Raw genomic sequence first — 18451 nt, forward strand, 5'->3', positions numbered from 1 at the left:
TAGAAATCACAGAGATGCAGCAAAGGAGCCACAGGTCCGATTTCAACCCGGGCCGCCCACCAGGTACCTGCAGGCTTCATACATGCTGCACGCTCACTAACCACTATGCAACCGCTGCCCTAACTTGAGGATACTTGGGTAGTTTTGTGTATGTGTCAATGCACTATTAGTTAGTTATAGAGAGTAAGCTTGTTTGCACTCTAACTCTGCAGCTAGTTTGCTGCATTACATTTTTGGATGAACAACAAAGCTTATTCAATGTTCAAAAGATTTGAATAGTCGAGCGTGATCGAGAAGACCTTGATTGTTTTCTCTTAAATCTAACAACAGACATCTGAGCGTTCATTTTATTCTGAAGTAGCTCTTCTCTGCTAAAAACAGCTGCAAAGGACTCATATCCCCCTCAAAGTATGTTTTCTTGTCTTGGAGAGCTTGATCAATGAACAGCTAGAAATCGTTCAAAGAGCCTCTGGTCGATTCTGCATTAGACTCCATCTTCCTTTATTAATGGGCTTTTTCTTTTTCTGCCTCCGCCTGCTCTCTGTTAGAAGAAAGCAAGACGGTGAAGATCTAAATGCAGATGGCCAATGTTAGTTTTCACTTTATGTTCTAAATGTGCAAAAAAAAACAACAACCCTGCAGCAGTTAGGGTTAGGGTTATTGCCCCTATACATTTCTAATCATATCTCAAAACCAGAACAGAATTTATGTATTTCGAGAAAAAATGAAGCCTGATGGCATGACTACAAAATGTTTGACCTGTCACTGAGTCAGAGGGATCTATCCTCAGAGAGCACCTTTTTATTGACAAAGCAAACAGAAATCTTTCAAAATCCACCCGTCTGAAAGCTGCAGAGCTCGTCAGCATGCAGCGAGGGGCGTCTGCAGAGCGCCGACCTTCATCCCGTACCCGACCCTCGCTCCCTTTCCGAGGCCCGGTGTGGTGCTGGTTTGGACGTTTTCCAAGGTCGGGTGGAGGAGCCTCCATCCTGTGGGGAGGTGATGAGGTGATGTGTTCAATGCCCTCTGCTGTTAATGAGCGTATCTTGAAGGACCATAGGGGGTAGAGGTACGAACTGGAGGTGAAAAGGGTCTCACACCATTGGGCTAAACGTGGCGTACGTGTGTGTGCATGCATGTGTGTGTGTTGAACACTGTGCAGTCAGTGGTTGTCAAGGCGATGTACACTTCTGGTGCAGGGGCTGAAATAAACAGGTCAATGAATACATGAAAAAAAGCGCCATCGATTATTGCTTTAACTATCTGCACCTATTATTTCAAGGTTTATTGATTTAAATACAGAAAGATGGATAAAATCTTAACAGGCAGCATAACTTGTCAATGTTCTTGATTTTGATGTTCTGACTTTGACTGTTCACACTTAGCTCCAAACTGCATATATATGTGAATCCAGGACCCAGTAATAAAAGGTTCAAACTCATACATACAAAATACAAGTCAAAACAAACAAACAACAGAAAGCGACCCTGATGACTTTTTAATCCTGCGAGCATTAATCAATCTTTTCATGCGAATGCTTCCCTACCGGCATCTTTAGATATCCGGTTTCAAACAGGTTAAGAAGTAAACCTGCCTTCAAAAATAAAAGCCCGCCAAAAAGAAAAAGAAATAACCAAGGTGGACATAGACAAGACGACTTTATACGACAAAAAACATTCCTTTTTTTTCACCCTCTTAAGGGGTCCTTTACAATGACAAATAAATAATAAACTGTTCGCAGCAATGTTTCCTGCTATTATTAACTCTGGAGTAGTTTTTTTTTTATGTGACATCAGACGAGGCTGTACAGAAAGAAAAAAAAAACCCTGGCCGTTCTATAAAGGCTAATCTGGCACTACTGCTGTGCCATTGATCGTCTGGCTCACTGTGTCGCTGCTCCAGACAAATGAGTCGATACATTATTCAGAGCATTGAGACATCTACAAAACCTGTGACACTACAGGGAACTAGTGGCCTCGTCCGCCTACTTACCAAAAATATCTTTATCATCATGAATGCAGCCATAGATTTTGCTCTTCAGCCGTCCTCTGTTTTCTTGTTTTTGTGAATTGGGCCGCAGGAGGCATTTTGTCTCTTTATATATGTCGAACATGCTGGAAGGTTTACACAGGAGGTTAAGAGGCAGACAACATAACACACTTTCTGCAGTCTTATTAGTAAAACTTTCTTTTGTGGTTGGCCTTTCACTTTCCCGATATTGTTAACCAGCTGTTACTGAAGTGTGTCGGGTTGAGACTAAATTATCTTTATTGGAAATGTTTTAGCATTTGCTTTCTGAGGGAGACCAATTAGGACTGACAGAAAGTTTAGTCGTGACCAGAATTAGTCAGGAACTGTCTAGAGATGAGACAGCGCAACAAATTAATAAGTACAACTTCCTCCAAAGGCTTGACAACTTTTATAGATGTATATAATGTATATGTAAGGGAGGAGTTTCTTGTGTTGGATCTATATTAACTTTGTCTTCAAAGTTCTCTGGCTTTGGGCGGCTGTGCATGAGTGTGAGATGGTTATCCAGTAATCTGAAGATCAGCAGATTTTGAACCCTGAAGGCATCACCATCAGTGTGTGAGCATGTTCAGACTATGGGTGAGCATGAAATAGATCAATCTTCATGAACAGGTAATGTGCATGGCAGCCGCTGTCATCTGTGTATAGATGTGTATGAATGTTTGATTGATGACCAACAGCATGAAGTGCTTTGAGCGGTCACATGACTGAAGCGGCTATATGATAAATGGTAAATGAACAGTACTTATAAAGTGGTTTTACACTACATGTCACGTTCAGCAGTTTACACACACACGCCTTTTAAAGTTGCCCCTTTTTTGCCGTACCATAAAGATCCAACAGGTGGCACTCTCTCTCCTGCCCCATTTCCAAACAGTCACGCTGCCTCATATAGCAGTGACGAGACTCACTCTCACAAGCTCACAAATAACCTCATAAAAGTCAACAGAAAAGTCAAAACCAAACTTGGTTGAACGATTTCTGGATTTATTTTCACAGCAGGACAGCGAAACCAGCGAGTGTGTCGTTTAATTTGAGAGGCGGTCCACCTCAGCGGGCTGTGAAAAGCAAAATATTCTCAGCCTTGCAGGCCTGTTTGATGCTGTGATTCACTCAGCTGGTAAAAACTCTGATACGTCTGTGTGATTGCTCTGCTCATGTATTTTGTAATCACTCACACGGCAGATGTTCGATACGCAGAGGATCCATCAGATCTATTATTCAGCTTTAAGTGGGTGTAGTGACACCACTTACTCTGAAAAATCACAGCCAAACTACATTTTTTATAAATGTGAGAGAGACGCTCCTTATAATGGCATGCCAACAACTACTCACTCAAAGCAATTTATCATCTTATAGCCTTCGTCCCATTAATACTTCAGAACTGTGTGATACATTCAAGTGCTGAGTACATGTATTTATCTTCATTTCAACATAGGGAAGTAGTTTTTGCACTCGGCTGCAGACAGTAGCTCAAAGAAGGAAGATCTGTCATGGCAACAGCTGTCTTAAAGAGGACTGAAAAAAGTTCAATCTCTGTAACAATCTGCTATATGATGTGGCAACATACTCAACTAACTCCAAACCTCCTGATATCATCCAGTAGTATTGTAGTCAAGACTACATTTACCGAGACCAAGACGTACCCAAGAACAGAATGCACTAAGACCACGAAATTTTGGGATTGATATTGAGATCAAGACCAAGACCAAGGCAGGGCAAGTACGAGACTATAAATATCACTGAAAAATCATGATAAAATAAAAAATCCTCCAGTCCAAATGAATGCATATCACTGTGTTTAGTTCCTATCACTAGAAGGTCAAGGTTACTACCTCCACTTTGTATTTTGTGCTACTATTGATCATAACGTCACATTGAACGATGTTTGATTGCCGAAAAGGTCTGATAACATATTTCCATGAAACATTAAATCCATATAAAAAAAGAGAGGTGGATAGTACTTCATTGATTTGTTTGTTTTTCATCAGTTTTAAATCTTTTTATTTTGATTATTTTTTTGTTTTTATTGAGCCTATATCCACTGAAGTTGCACACTAGCTCTGAGATCTGGATTTGACTGCAGCTCTAACTCTAGTAACGCTCATTACTGAAGCTATAACTGCAGAAAAATAATTAGAAAGGATTATAAAGAAAGCAACCTTTCATATACCTGACACCCAGACCAAATCAGAGAAAGGACAGTGTAAAAAAGAGTAGTTTTCTACACGCATCACTCTGCACTTCTTTGCTATTACCAGGATGAGATATGGCTGTTATGTCAGCACATGCCCATGTTGTATAACTTTACAAGCTCTGTTGCTCCGAGGCACAGATTGTAATCTACGCCTGTTTAATTGAGCAGTCGTAAACGTCTCCAAAAGCTTTGAATTCGACTTTTGTGTGAAAAACTTCCTCCTGCTTTCATGGCTTTTTTATGTGGGAGTATCTTAAGTGTGTTTAAATCACTGAAATATACAAACATCGTGAAAGAAAGAACTATATAACACTCAAGCTAATTCAGAAAACACAGCAGCTGAGACATCTTGTCTTTAACTCGTTCTGTGCAGGACCTTTGTTTGAACAATAGCAACAGTGACAACAAACCAAACACAACATGGCAGAGCTACACTTTGAGTAACAGCTAGCTTAACAAATCCCCTGAGGGCAGAATTAGGGAGCTGGACACAATGTGCACATGCTTAGTATCTTAACATAGTGTTACTGCAGGGATGCCGTCCTCTGCAGACTTGCTCCATCTTGTCTACATTCCTCAGTGAACTCAGGGGAAGTGGCTCGTGGAAAATTCCACCTTTGTGGCATTTAGCAATGAAGATGGGAATGATAAAGGGCAGGAACCTAGTTATAACTATACCGTAGGTTTGACACTGAGAAGGGTATGTTACTTTTTGATTAAAGGTCGGTTTCATGACCGCTGGTTTAATTTCATCTGGGAGAGATGAAACTACACCATTCACACTTCAGGTGTTTACCTCTGTGGTATTATTTAAACATATTGGGAAAGCACTTACAGGCTTTCTTACCAAGAGATTGATCATATTATGTATGTAGAAAAATCAAGCCAATGCTAGCAGCCAGTTTGCTTAACTTTTTCACACACGCAACGCACTCCTAAAAAAACCCTGCTCGTGTTCAACACAAACGTTCAGTCACTGCTTAGCTTACACCAGATATTCTCACAGTAAAAATATGAGAGCATTAATAATTTCCGTCAGCTAGATAGCAGATGAATGCTAACATTAGCTGTCTGATTATAGCTTAGTTCAGATATGTTGTGTTAGGCTACTTGGACATATAAATAATAAGATGTTCCTTAACATTTCAGCACAGTTGTCTTTTAATTTGACGATTAATTGGGATGCTTTATAACAACAATATATCTGTTATTTATTTCGTTCGTGCAACTCACATCCTGAATTACTGCTAGCTATTTGACGCTAGCGCTATTTAGCTAACAGCATTTAGCTCCCCACCTTGAATGTGACATCAGAGGGACATTGTTGTCATGGGATTATACTAAAATGTATCAGTTAACTCAGCAAAATTAACAACAGTGACTTTAACTATTGACATTGATATTTTAGACATTTATTCTGTTTTCTGAATTTGGAAATCCACAGCAGGAATAGTTGTAACTCCTCGTCTACAGAGCCACATAATGTTCATAGAGTTTTTGAGTAGAGTCTGAGGGCTGAGTTTAGCATTTTGTTCAGATTTTTTCACCATTTTATTTTAAATAAATAAAGAATGAAGTGAGGCAGCAGTTACAGATTCAGCATTATTCCTGGAGTGAAGTTCACTGTTCAAAGCGCTGGTTTGCTCCCTGCCGTGTTCTCTTCCTTATAACTACAATCATTCAAAAAGATTAAAATCTGGGCGCTGGGCTTTTGCATTCACACTAAGCATTCAGAAGGAATCAACGTCCCCAAGGGATGTTGGATTGTCTCATCAAAGGAAAAATCTCTACAAACTGACATATCAATGAAGCCCACAGCTCCCTGATATACATGCATATCTCTCTTAAACCGTAGCTTTCTTTTCTTTTTTTTTATAACTGATCTTGATCTCAGTGAGAGTACCTAAATAAAGATAAAGATAAACTAACTCAGCTTTAGGTCATAAATTCTAATCCACATATTTAAAGAAGACTGACAGCACATACTGATACTTGGTTCACGTCAGGGCAGGTTTCTGCTTTAACCTCAGCCAATTCAAACTCCATCCCCATGCTGAGAGATTATAAATATTCATTTATTTCTCAAAAGTTCACATGGCAACACATCTATGCCTGTTTCTGGAGGGTTTCTTTTCTCTTAAACTCAACAACCCCACCTTGTCTTCTCCCCTCCTTCCTCTATTTTCTCTTTTTTTTTTTTTTTCCTTTTCTTTATGGTGTGCTACGCTGCTGGATAGGGAGTAGTGCATGTTGAATATCTTTCAAGTCTCAGCACAGCAGTACATATCTTGCCTGAGAGTGGTGGAGTTGCAGCAGGCTGCTGCCCCGGGGCCCCAGGGCCTTGAACCCCACCCCCAACCCTCACCTCCACCCTTCTTCAGTGTGGTCCATGTCCTCACTGCTGCTCTGGAAATAGGCGTCGTCTGCTATACAGCTCACCTGTAACATATAAGGCAGACTTTGCAATGGATAAGTAGAGTTAGAGTTATGTTTGCTTCTCTTTTATCCAAATGCATTTAATATTTTCACTGTCTTTAAACAGGTTTTGTCCTATAACTTTTCTATTAACCAAGCCTACATTTACATTTTTTTTTTTTTTATAACGCATCCGTTTTTATGTTATGAAGTTATGTAATCCTAGTTAGTCTGACCTCACTGACAGGTGGACATGGTCTAATGCAGTGGTGTCCAAACCTTTTTTCTTGCGGGCCAAAATTGTCGCGTTAGAATCGCTCACGGGCCACAGGGTTTTTTTGTTTGTTTTTTTTTAATATTGGAAGGAACTTTTTGTATTTTGACCTCTTCAAAAAATAATATAAATACACAATTACAGTGGGAAACTGTTGTGTTCTAATTTTTTGGAAAGAATAGTCAGGCTTTTATAGGTCTCCCTCGCTAACAAGAAAAAGAAAAAAAGTACGAAATATGCCATCTGATGAGGCCTGGGGCCAAAATCTTCTGATTCTTCGATTTGAAGTCAAGGGCCACAAAAAATCCACTCAAGCTCCACAAATGGCCCCCGGGCCGCACTTTGGACACCCCTGGTCTAATGGTTTCAACCCGCCTCAGCTCCAACTCTAGCTTGTCATTTGGTTGATTGAAATTTAGGTTGAGACAGGATTTCCAGCATGGCGACTCCCACTGATGAGCCTCCGGAGCGCCCTGCAGTAACAGACAGCTGACATCACTCAGGCTTCGTCCATTAATATTTACAGTCTGTGGTATTGACATGCTTTGCAAGGAGCCACAGGTAAGACTCAAGCCTGGGCTGTCTGTCTATAGAAGACTAAAGCCTTAAGAGGCTCAACCGAACCGCTAGGTCCTCTGCGCCTCTGAACAAGTCTTTTAACCACAGTCTGGAACTCTATTGTAGTCTGGGACTTTACATATCCAACGTCAGCAACAACAAATTCTTGTAAATCCCGGACCTTGCAGGGATGTATGAGTTGTTCTACAGATATTGTTTTTGAATATAATCCAGACAACAATTACTGTATACTTTATAATTTCAGTGTTATTTGGAAAGCAGTTCAGTTTTATAGAAACAGAGAGTTATTTTATACAAAGCTAAAGCCAGCAGCTCGTTAGCTTAGTTAAACAATGAGACTTAAAACAGAGGGTTTAAAAAAGGCAAAAAAGTTCCACTTGTGACTTCCACATGTTGATTTCAATCTGTAGTTTCAGTTCAGATCAAACAAACACACTTTCACTTTAATTACGTTAGATACTGTGTAATCTTTGGATTTAGCAAAGAAAGACAGTTTTAGCCTTATGGTTACACTTTGCAGTATAGTTGTATTGATCTTTTTATCTTTAACTCACAGAAACAAATAAGCTGGATGCCCAAAGGTCTCACTATTTCTAGTCTAGTGAAACCTGTCTGTCAGACATATAAAGTCCACTATCAAACCCCAGTACCTTCTGATTTACGTTGATATTAACCCTGCATCGCAAACTTCTCGACAATAAGAGTTTTAATCAGTATAAATCAAGAAGTGGTTGTTTTCCTGGAGACAGAACTTTCACCTAATCGGGTTCCTTCTCACCTTCCTGAACACGGAGCTGCTTGCTGACGTGCAGCGCAGCATTCCAGGCGAGCTGAGACATGACCGTGTTTGTTCCCCGTCTGAGGGAAGCAGTTAAACTGGGTGGATGCGAGGAAATGGTCACATATTTACAACACGGTAACTTAATACTACAAAAAATAAAAAAGTGTCACACGTGTCTGCCCCTGGCAAGAATCCCAAGGCTGAGTTTAGAGCACTTTTTAAAGTTAATATAAGATAAGATACATTCTCGTTATTTGTGCTCAGAGGAACTATATGAATGTAAAAAAGAACTTACAATCAGTTCTTAAATCATTACATAAATTGGTTTCACTTAAAACTACAGTTTGTTTCTGTTGCATTCTCCACCAGCAGCTTCATTCAAACAGGGAATAAATCCTCTAAACAAGACGCCCAAAGAAAAATCCCTTTGAATGAAAGGAAAACGGGGAATCAGCTAACATAAAAAGGGATTAATACGTCGCTTATTTCCATAAAATGCTGGTTTTGAAAACAATGCATGTGTTTATAACTGATATATTTTCAATTAAAGTAGAGACAGACAGACAGAAATCATCTCAACTTGAACAAAATACTCAGAGAAAGAAAAAGTGTGAATGGTTTGGATTCCGATTATCATCATTTTAACAGGTTAATGTTGCAATTAAAATCATTTCAAACCATTATTAAACTCTTGAGAATTTATTGATCAGGGTTTCTGTGTTTTTATTTTTGCATGCATCCTCATGTCAGTGTACATTTGCAGCACAGACCAGATTTCTGCATGTTGCACACAGTGATCACAGACAGTGATTCAGATTGCGAAGTTTGTGCAAATGAAAAGTTTGCTGCGGGGGAGGAGAGGGTTTGGTTGTGAGTTAAAAAAGGGGGCCAGATTACAGGGTGTGGACTTGCTCCCAGGCAGGACAAAGAAGGCGCGGTTTAAACTCATTCCTGCATCCCCATTGGTTGACATGGGGGACAAAACAGCCTGTACCTGGTGCAGGTAAACAGACTGACATCAGGCTCGGCAGGGCTGGGGATCCGTGGATCAGCTGGAGGGATTTACTGCAACCTTTCAACTTCATTTACACAACTATGGACAAGATGACAGCGGTTTAATTTAGCTTTTTTACAGGTTTGTGTTGTTAAAACTTTCTTATGGACAAAAACAGAAGTTGACGTATGTAGGTTGATTTCTTTGGTAGATTTGGTTTTATTGTGAGTTTTTTTGTTAGATGTTGCATTTCACAAATTTTTTCCTGGTCCAGGTGTGGCAGGTTGAACAGAGGACAACAGTACACCTTTATCAGTGATGCTTCAGTTTCAGTTGTTGCTGTAAAAATTGAGTCTTAAAGGATAGAAATGTAAGAGCTAAATGTGTTTGCTGATCTGAAAGTAAGGTAGTAATGGAGGGTTTTATTTGTGTGGGTTTGGCCTCTACATGTTTTGCAACATAACCTTCAGCATTCAAAGGAGTCCAGAAGGATGAAAAAGCAGAGTAAACGTGTCCTGTCTTGTGCAGGGAGAGGCCGGCCTGGCCTGGCACACCTTTTACATGTACACACATCACACGAGACAAGAACATGCAAATGGAACCAGTTCTTCCGTTCCTTTTTACTAATCTGCCACTTCTTTCACGACAGAAAAACAGGGAGTGACACCATGAAGAAGGCAATCGGAAGAATCAACGCCGTCAACTACTTTTTCTGCAGTGAGGAGACGCAGAGAGCTCTCTCCTTCTCTTTTGAACCCATCTATGTTTTCTATCCTTCATTCCACCGGAGTCTGTGTAGAGTGCTAATCAGATTTCAGTGGTTTGAAGAGTAAAACACATGGAGTTTATCATCTGCAGAGAGTTTTCCGATGCAAAATGTCACATAAAAACAAAGAGTATTTTATTGCCTGCAACATTTACAATAAAGATGAAGGTTGTGCTTTTTAGTGTACTGACTTTTGTATCCTTGCATGTCAACCTCATTTAGAAAGCAACAGTTCTGCACAAGCACAGAGAGACGCCTCCTCCTCCTCTTTCTCGCCTGCACTGCGACAGCAGTTGAACGTAACGCAGCACTGATTGCTCTTTAGAGTTATTGCAGGATCACAGTGCTGGCAGCCCCACTTTATGTCTTCTGGACTGTCACTCACTGATGCTGTTTTGTCCTCACCCCTGTCTCTTTGCCCTTGCCTCTCCAAAGACATGGCAATTACATAATGACTCCTAAATTCCCACACTGCCACAGCCGAAGAGAACTACTCGGGGCTTGTGCCAGACGTTGCTTTTGTGTCCCCAACGTCTCATCTTTTTATAACTGCACCCAAAAGAGCTTGGGAATACATTGTCAGAGACGTGCTTAGTGAGTAATCGCTGAGTAATGAACATCTTTTTCATCTTCTGTCCCTCTAAAGAATATAGTTTTCCCATTAGGTTTTAAACCCAATTCTCTGTAGGACGATTAACCTGCCTCATTAGCACGGGGCAATTCCCTCATCCTATTCAAAGCCTTAATTATTGCTAAATGGGCAGCTGGAAGTCATACGACAGCTACATTGAGCCCTGAGTCACCCTGCTATAATTCTTCCAACCAATTAAAACTGAGGCAACTTAACGATAAACAAACAAAGCGGCAACGTGCCAGATCAGCACAGATTCATACAGACCTGCATTGACTAACTCAGACAGTTTTCTCACTTACTTAAAGTCTTTTCATGAGGCGATGAAAAGGTAACGCTTCATCAGCTATGATCAAGAGGTATCTGACAATTGTCATGGACAAGATATTTTAAAAAATTACATTTGAAAAAGCGTCACTATTGTGACTTCACACTCACATAAATCGTCACAGATGGAAAAAAAAAACAAAACCCTCTTCCACCACGATTTTACGCAACATCAAGAATTGTCAAGACACACTTGTTTTCTTACTAATGTAGAGAGGTGCACACAAGGCTCTGGTTAAAGGAGAAGCGCTGATAAAGCCTTTGAGTAAGAAGGTTCAGGCTTTAAAGCATCAAGTAAAAAACAATGAGAACCTTTTAGAAGACATCTTTCTGTGTAGAGCAAGCTGAACCTGACATCATATTTGGGACACTTTCATTCAATTTTTCCTACTTGAAATAATAAAAAAAACACGTCTTCACTGCATATATTTTCAACACAATCGACCTCAAACATCTGTAACTGGACCAGAGTTATCTGACGAGCTGGTTTTCATCAGTTGTCCCCTTATAGTGTGATATATTAAGGCATCCTAGTTTGGCTTTATTACAATATTACATGTGTTGATTTTGATGTGCACTGATGGATAAACATGTTCTTTTACTCAGTTGTTGTTTTGTTCGTTTGTTGTAGGTCACAACCTTTCTTGATGTTTGGGAGGTGGCCAAATGATGCAATCTAGAATATTCTCCCTGATTAACCTTAAATGCATAAGAGCTCAGGGCGCTGCTTTAGCTCAGTCAGCGGAGCAGGCACGGCCGTGCACAGAGGCTACAGTCCTCAGGACCGGCCCCAGGCAGACGAAGTATACACACAAATGCTCGGGGCGCCTGCTGTTCATCGGGGGCGCCCTGCCACGGCGAAAGGATGAGGAAGAGAGGTTGAAGATAAGAAGAAGAAAAAGAAAGAAACTTAATGTTATTTTATCTCATGTAATTACAACAAAAGAAGCAGAGAAAATATAACTACATCACCTATTTAAAAAGGCCAAATTTTCTTGTTATTTTCTTGCTCCCTGCTCAACCTGACATATCACAACAGTGCTGCACGTTAGGAGGGCAGACGAGTTATCAGACGTGGGTGTCAGTGACCATACTGATAAATATCAGGTTTGAATAAAGAAGAGCTGTAAAACATAAGACTCTGTCTGTTTAGTGTACGAACATTGGTGGTGCAATTGATTGCTTTTTAATCCAGAATCTCTCCCCCCCCCCTCCATCACTCTCCCATGTTTACTGTCTCTGTCTCTTAAACGGTTCTGTCTAATAAAAAAAAAAGCTCCCGAACGTGAAGTAAGAAGCCTGTTCTGAAATGTAAGGAGATAAAGAGAGTTCTGATATTTCTGTTCGAATGCACAGGGTGATGGTAAAAAGTTTTCAGAGAAGTAAAGAAAATTACTGATACCTAAAAAATCTCTGTTGAATATAAAGTGTGCACTTAGTCACTTCAAAGCCATGTTTTTTTTTTTTTTTCAAAACCGAACTTATAAAAGAGTTAAAAGAGAATCAGTCCTTATGAGCGATCAGCAGCCTCGCACATTGCTCCGACTCGAGGCTTTCAAGTTGACGTTCTTCTCCTGCTCAGCACACCTCAGCCTGCCGTTCACCTTCCTGTTGGTCGCGATGATGACGATGGGGCTGAGCGCCGCGTACAGAGAGGAGAAGAAGATCCGCAGGTCAGAGATGAGGGAGGAAGTCATGGTCCGCCTCACGGTGAGAGTGTACACCCACAGTCCATTGTCCACCCCATAGAGGACCACGTACAGGCTCACAAGAGCTACCACGGCTTTGGCAGCTCGGCGCTCGGCCCCTCCACTCACACCGCCCCCTCCTCCGCTGCTGCTGCGGAGCCCTTGCACCTGTTTACTGTGCTTGTAGAGCAGGACGAGGATGATGAGGCTGGCTACAGTCATGAGGGTCATGGGTACGACATCTCTACCCACTTGAGCCGCCCCGTTGGCCTCTTTGGACAACTTTGATGGGAATCGAACGTAGCAGAACTGCACGTTGATGCCGTGGCTTACGAGGCTGGAGTTCTTAGGCGAGCTCAAGGAGAAGAGCACAGCTGCGGAGCTCATACAAGTGTTCACAACCCAGAGGATGAGGAACACAAAGACAAGATGGTGAGCTACAACTGCACGCATGGAGGCCCAGCGTGACCCAGGGGGGGCGATGCTCAGACACTGGTACGCGCTCAGCACGAAGGTGAGCCAGATGGAAAGGGAACGGGACGTTCTGTAGACAAATATCACGGCTTTGCAGCCCAGATCTCCAAAGATGGAGGCCACGCTGAAGGAGGCGAGGGTCTCCAGGAGGCAGCGTACTCCCACGACAATGAGGTTGACGCATGCAAGGTGCAGGACGATAGCATCTGCTGGGAGGAGCCGGTTCTCCTGGTAGAACAGGAGGAGAAACGCCAGGATGACGGCGAAGTTACCCGGGACTCCCACAACGGTGAGGGACAAGTAGAGCATACCACGCACAAACTCCTCTGAGGGCATTCCTGCAAGACAACAAAGAATAAAAGGCAACCTTTTTTTTTTTTTAAAGAAACACAATGTAATGTGTCTGCTGGATGTCTCGTGTCCTGACATCAAACAATTACAACCCAACACCAAGTTGTTACCTGAGAAGAGTCGAAGCTGAAGCTCCCAGTCTCCTCCTATAGTCGCCTTGTTTGTGTTCTTATACTTGCAAGCAGGTAATTGTTGTTGGATCTGTTTTTTCATGCTCCATTGACTTCTCTTCCCTCAGCTTCCAATTACTTGAGATCAATCCAGATGACTGCTTCTGTCCCCTCGGTGGGTGCAGAGTGACAGGATAACACAGAAAGACAGATTTGGATTCATTTACGAGGAGCAACAGTGGACGATGATCATCGGTGTGAACGAATGGACGAGCTTAATGTTTGTACTCAGAAGAGATTAAAACAATTTCTCAGTGTCACTATTAAATGCTTTTTTTCTAATTACTGATCCCATATTTAGATTTCCGCATTAGACGCTCTGCATGACTTCAATATTTTTCATTTCTGCAATCAATCTCTGAAGCCACTACCTCTTAAAGAGGCCTCTGATGTGAGTGTGTGAGTCAGATACCGACACCACAGTGTCCTCCAGTGGAGAGAGTGAAAACAAAATTCAAAGCCAGCGAAGGACGTTACATGATACAGTGGACGGCACACAGTTTCATTTGTGGAGTCTGACATAGTATCTGATTTCCGGTGTTGTGATTCTTTTCAAAGCTTAGAAAACAGATTCGAAAAAGTCAATGTCTGCATTATTTAATGGCATTTTCTTTTCTTTAATTGTATCAACACACATTCTTGCAATCCAACCACTTTGTTCAACATTTACAGACTCAGGACTTTTTCAATGTCATCATGAAAGACAATAACACATAGACGCCGCTCCCTCAGTAGAAGAGTGCAGATAGACAAGCAGAGTATGTTAATAACAGATTTAAAGACAAACAATACAAAACAGTAATTACATTGAGACCATCAGTCAGTTCAATGAAATGCTTTGCTCAATGCTGACACATGTGTGATGGAGGTATTTAACCTTTATTAGAACACTGACATATTTTGAAGAGAGCCTGTAAATGAAGGATTTGAAGTGCTCAGAAACAGTTGTTAACCTTAATACAAAAAACTACTATTACTTCATAGAGTCAGAATTAAGGCGAACACACATCCAATGCAAGTAAAGCTTGCTGTGCAGTAAAGTCGCAGCAAGTTGTACACATTGTAGATATTGCACAACAGATTTTTGCATTTAGTGTCAAATAAAGTCAATGTTGCTCCCCTCCCATTAAATGCTAATATAAAGTCTGAAGCCCGTCAATATCACACAGGAGCGCGATAAGGCAAAAGCCTCTTAAAGTGCAGTTGTTGCTTTGGGACAGATTAACAGCACAGCGAGAGGTGCAGCTGAATATTCCCTCTGCAGCGTTCAAAGCTGCTGCCTCGACACAATGCTTCCCGGTGCAAAAGGTTACAAAGTGACATATTCTGAAGTTGATCAAGTCGTCGCAAAGGAGGAGAACGGTTTACATGACGTATTTTAAAACACAGAGATGGTCCCAAAGTTTTAAAAAAAGTATCGTAAACAGTAAATCATGATGAGAATGTCTCGTTGTAGTTCAGATAACTGCACATTGTTTGGAGTGTTTTGATGCAAAAACAAATGGTGTCTTAACCTCATGGCCGTCCTCTTGATCAAAGTGAATACTTGTTTATTTGTCGGGATATGCAGGGCGGCAGCAGCTCAGTCTGTTTAGGGACTTGGGTCTGGACCTGGACGGTTGAAGTCCCGGTGTCGCCCAAAATACAGAAGCTGGTCAGGTGCCAGGGCATTTCCCGAGTACTCCCGAGGTGCTCTTGGGCAAGGCACCAAACCCTCAACTGCTTTGGTTCAATCCCTGTGTAGCAGCACCTCTATGACGTCTCCACACTAATTCATGTCCAAGGGTCCTGTTTGTGCTTGTGAGTGTGAGGAGCTCGGAGACGTATTCAATCTGGTTGAAAAGGATGAAAACATTATTAAATTAAGAGATCTTAACAAAATTAGAGCATTTCGGGGGAATACATGATTTACACTTTCCACAGAGCCCCTCAAATGGTCCTTTATCTGTGTTTTTACACTTATTTTAATGTAAATGTAAGACTTGAAAATAATTGTAACTCTAAATTTCTCTTTTGAAATTTAGATTTATCTTATCTTAAATTTCTTTCGATATTAAACATATTGTTCTGCTGATGAAGAAGCGATGAAATCAGGCATCAAACACAGATAAAGTTAATGTGTTTATATGTTCACTTTGATTATAGCATTGGGACCAGAACAATTTGCATCAGCAGTACACAACAACAAAATCCGATCTATTGTCAGGAGGCAGGAAAGAAACAGATTTTCAAACGTACTGTTCGGGATGTTGTCCCCTGAGGAAGACATGCTTGAACTTGCCATTTTAATTAGCTCCCTGAACATGTAAACATATGAAAGACACACAAGGAAATAACACTTCAGATGATGCTAAACTCCAAAGAAAACTCCTGGAAGAAAACAAAAAGTCTCTCAAGCAATACAGTTCTGAACTGCACATGAGCATGCTTTATGTTCACAGCTTATATAAAAAGAGGTGTAAAACGAAACCTTTTGAGGTAAAATTCGTCAGAGCTAAGAGTTGAGGACCAAAATGAAAAACAGCTCACTGTCCCAGTGTCCCCAATTAGTACAAACGTGCATTGTGATAGGGCTAATTGTCTGGCTCCTCTGTGTCTTTAACTCGCTCCCAGGACGAGAAGCAGGAAAGCAGCGTGCGCTGAAGCACCAGCTGTGTGTGTGAAAGCCTCCTGATGGCTCATTCAAGGCATCATCAGTCTGCTGCTGCATCAACAATAACTGCACACTGTTGTCTCTGCGGAGATCATTTAACACTATTTTCAACTCCAGGGGGAAAAGAGATTTATTTTACTTGAGAAAATGTACATGCAGACTTTCACTGTGAAGAGACAGACGATAAATCTCACAGTAAAGTCAAATAGAAAATACAAAAAAACAGAAGTCATTTCTTTTCTTCAAGATTTTTTTGGGGGGAGGCTTTGTTTTATGCCTTTATTGAAGAGATTTAGAGTGGAGAGACTTGGAAATCAGAGAGAGTGGGGTAGGACATGCTGGGAGCGAGCCACAGTTTGGATTTGAACCCAGGCCGCCTGCCTCCAGGACCACAGCTTCTTCTCGCATAACCTCTGGAAGCTCATGACTTTTTATCAATTGCAGTACATTACAATGTTACAGCCTCAAACTAATCTGGAATAATGTGTTGATGTATGTATGGTCTGGGGAAACTTCATTCATACGAAAAAAAAGAAGATGATTTGCAGACTCATGCTTTATTTGTGTGAATACAAATATTAAACTTTTGCTTCAGAATACAAAATCACTGAAGTAGATCTCGGCCTACTCTTTTTTCAGAACGTGCACATATGACCTGTAGTTATTTATTTTGAAAGTGTTTCGAGGAGTCATATTTTAACAAGTCTGACTTTATTTAAATCTCTCTCGTTGAGAACTGCACGAAAAGAAAAACTTCCTCACATATTTCCACTACAGTAGACGAGGCATGAAATCCACAGCTCTTTGTAGTAAAGTTTTTACGACGCTTCAGCAGTCGAGGTTGGACAGTCAAAGTTGTGATTCTTCCTGAAAAGTTGTTCCTCTTCCTCACTAAATTACCTCTTTGAGTTACCATCCTTCTGCAGCTGCAGCACAGCGAGCACACACAAAGAGGGAATCTCACATTAATAGACTTACTTTGGGAAGATTTTAACTTCATTTGTTAAACCCAGATTGCTGACGCCCCAAAAATCTAATTAACTTTTTATGCAGGATCACAGTTTTGATTTTCAAGTTACAAAAGAAACATGCAGTGTGTGGAAATCTACTTTGAAAGTAGAATCTGCTATTCTCTCAGGAGACGCCTTTATCCACAGCAAAGTACATCAGAAAGGAAGCGTAAACAAGCAAGGATCTAGGAAGGAGGAAACAATATAATCAGTAAGTGCAAAGTAAACAGATTGAAGTGTGATCGAACACACAGCTGCTGACAGGAAGTGCTCTGAGGCGAAACACAACATCGACAGCTGTTCCTGAGGGTTTTAATCAACATCAAAACCATCCTGAAGAGTCGGTCGTCTCTCAACCAGAAGGTTGGTGTTCAATCCCCAGCTCATGCAGCGACATGCTGAAGTGTCCTTCAACCTCAAGTTGCTCCTGTGCTGCAACGTTGGCAAGGTGTGAATGTGTGTGATGCAGAACTTCTATATCTTACCTACCATCACAGCTCACACAGCATTACTACCATCAATAGAGCCAGGCTCCAGGATCTGACGGCCCCCATAAACAAAAGGCAACTTTTCCTGGTGGCAACATTACACATGAAAAAGAACATTAAAGAGAAGACAAGTGAAAGCAGAAACACATAGAAACGTCTTGAGAGAGATTTTAGAAAGAGGACAGGGGAAGTTGAGCCAGAGTGAGGTGCTCTGATAGGGGAAGGCACTCACCCTTCTACCTCATTGGACTGTTGCTCTACCTCCCTCTACTCCCCTGTATTCATGAGGAGAGAGAGGAGAAAAAATAGGAAGATGAATGATGGATGCTTTGGAGGAAAAAAAAGCATTACTTTCCTGCCTTTAAAAGGAAAAAAGAGTTTGCCTTCACAGTTAAAAAAAAAATAGTCGAAATCGGGTTTGTTTTTTACTTTGATTATATTCTGCTAATATGAATGCAGTTGAACCAATTAAGTTACTGCAAATGTCTTCAAACAAACAAAATGTCTTTATCTTCTCCTCAACACTGAAAACACGGTCAGAAGAGAGCTAGCCAGAATGATAAAAAGAGAGGATTACACTGTGCATTAAGTGTTTCGATTCTTAACTGGGAACCTCACTTCA

The 18451-nt window shown here is 41.1% G+C and overlaps 1 protein-coding gene across 1 annotated transcript; it reads right to left on the reverse strand.

Annotated features, from left to right (window-relative positions):
• Positions 1-12515: 12515 nt before the first annotated feature.
• Positions 12516-13511, reverse strand: ora2 (olfactory receptor class A related 2; the record flags this gene model as incomplete). The annotated part of the gene is made up of 1 exon (XM_079342466.1): positions 12516-13511. Exon 1 carries the CDS (start codon positions 13491-13493, stop codon positions 12516-12518), a length of 978 nt encoding a protein of 325 aa, XP_079198592.1. The 5' UTR covers positions 13494-13511.
• Positions 13512-18451: the final 4940 nt, after the last annotated feature.

Source organism: Symphodus melops, assembly GCF_947650265.1.
Source record: "Symphodus melops genome assembly, chromosome: 4".
Lineage (NCBI taxonomy): Eukaryota > Metazoa > Chordata > Actinopteri > Labriformes > Labridae > Symphodus > Symphodus melops.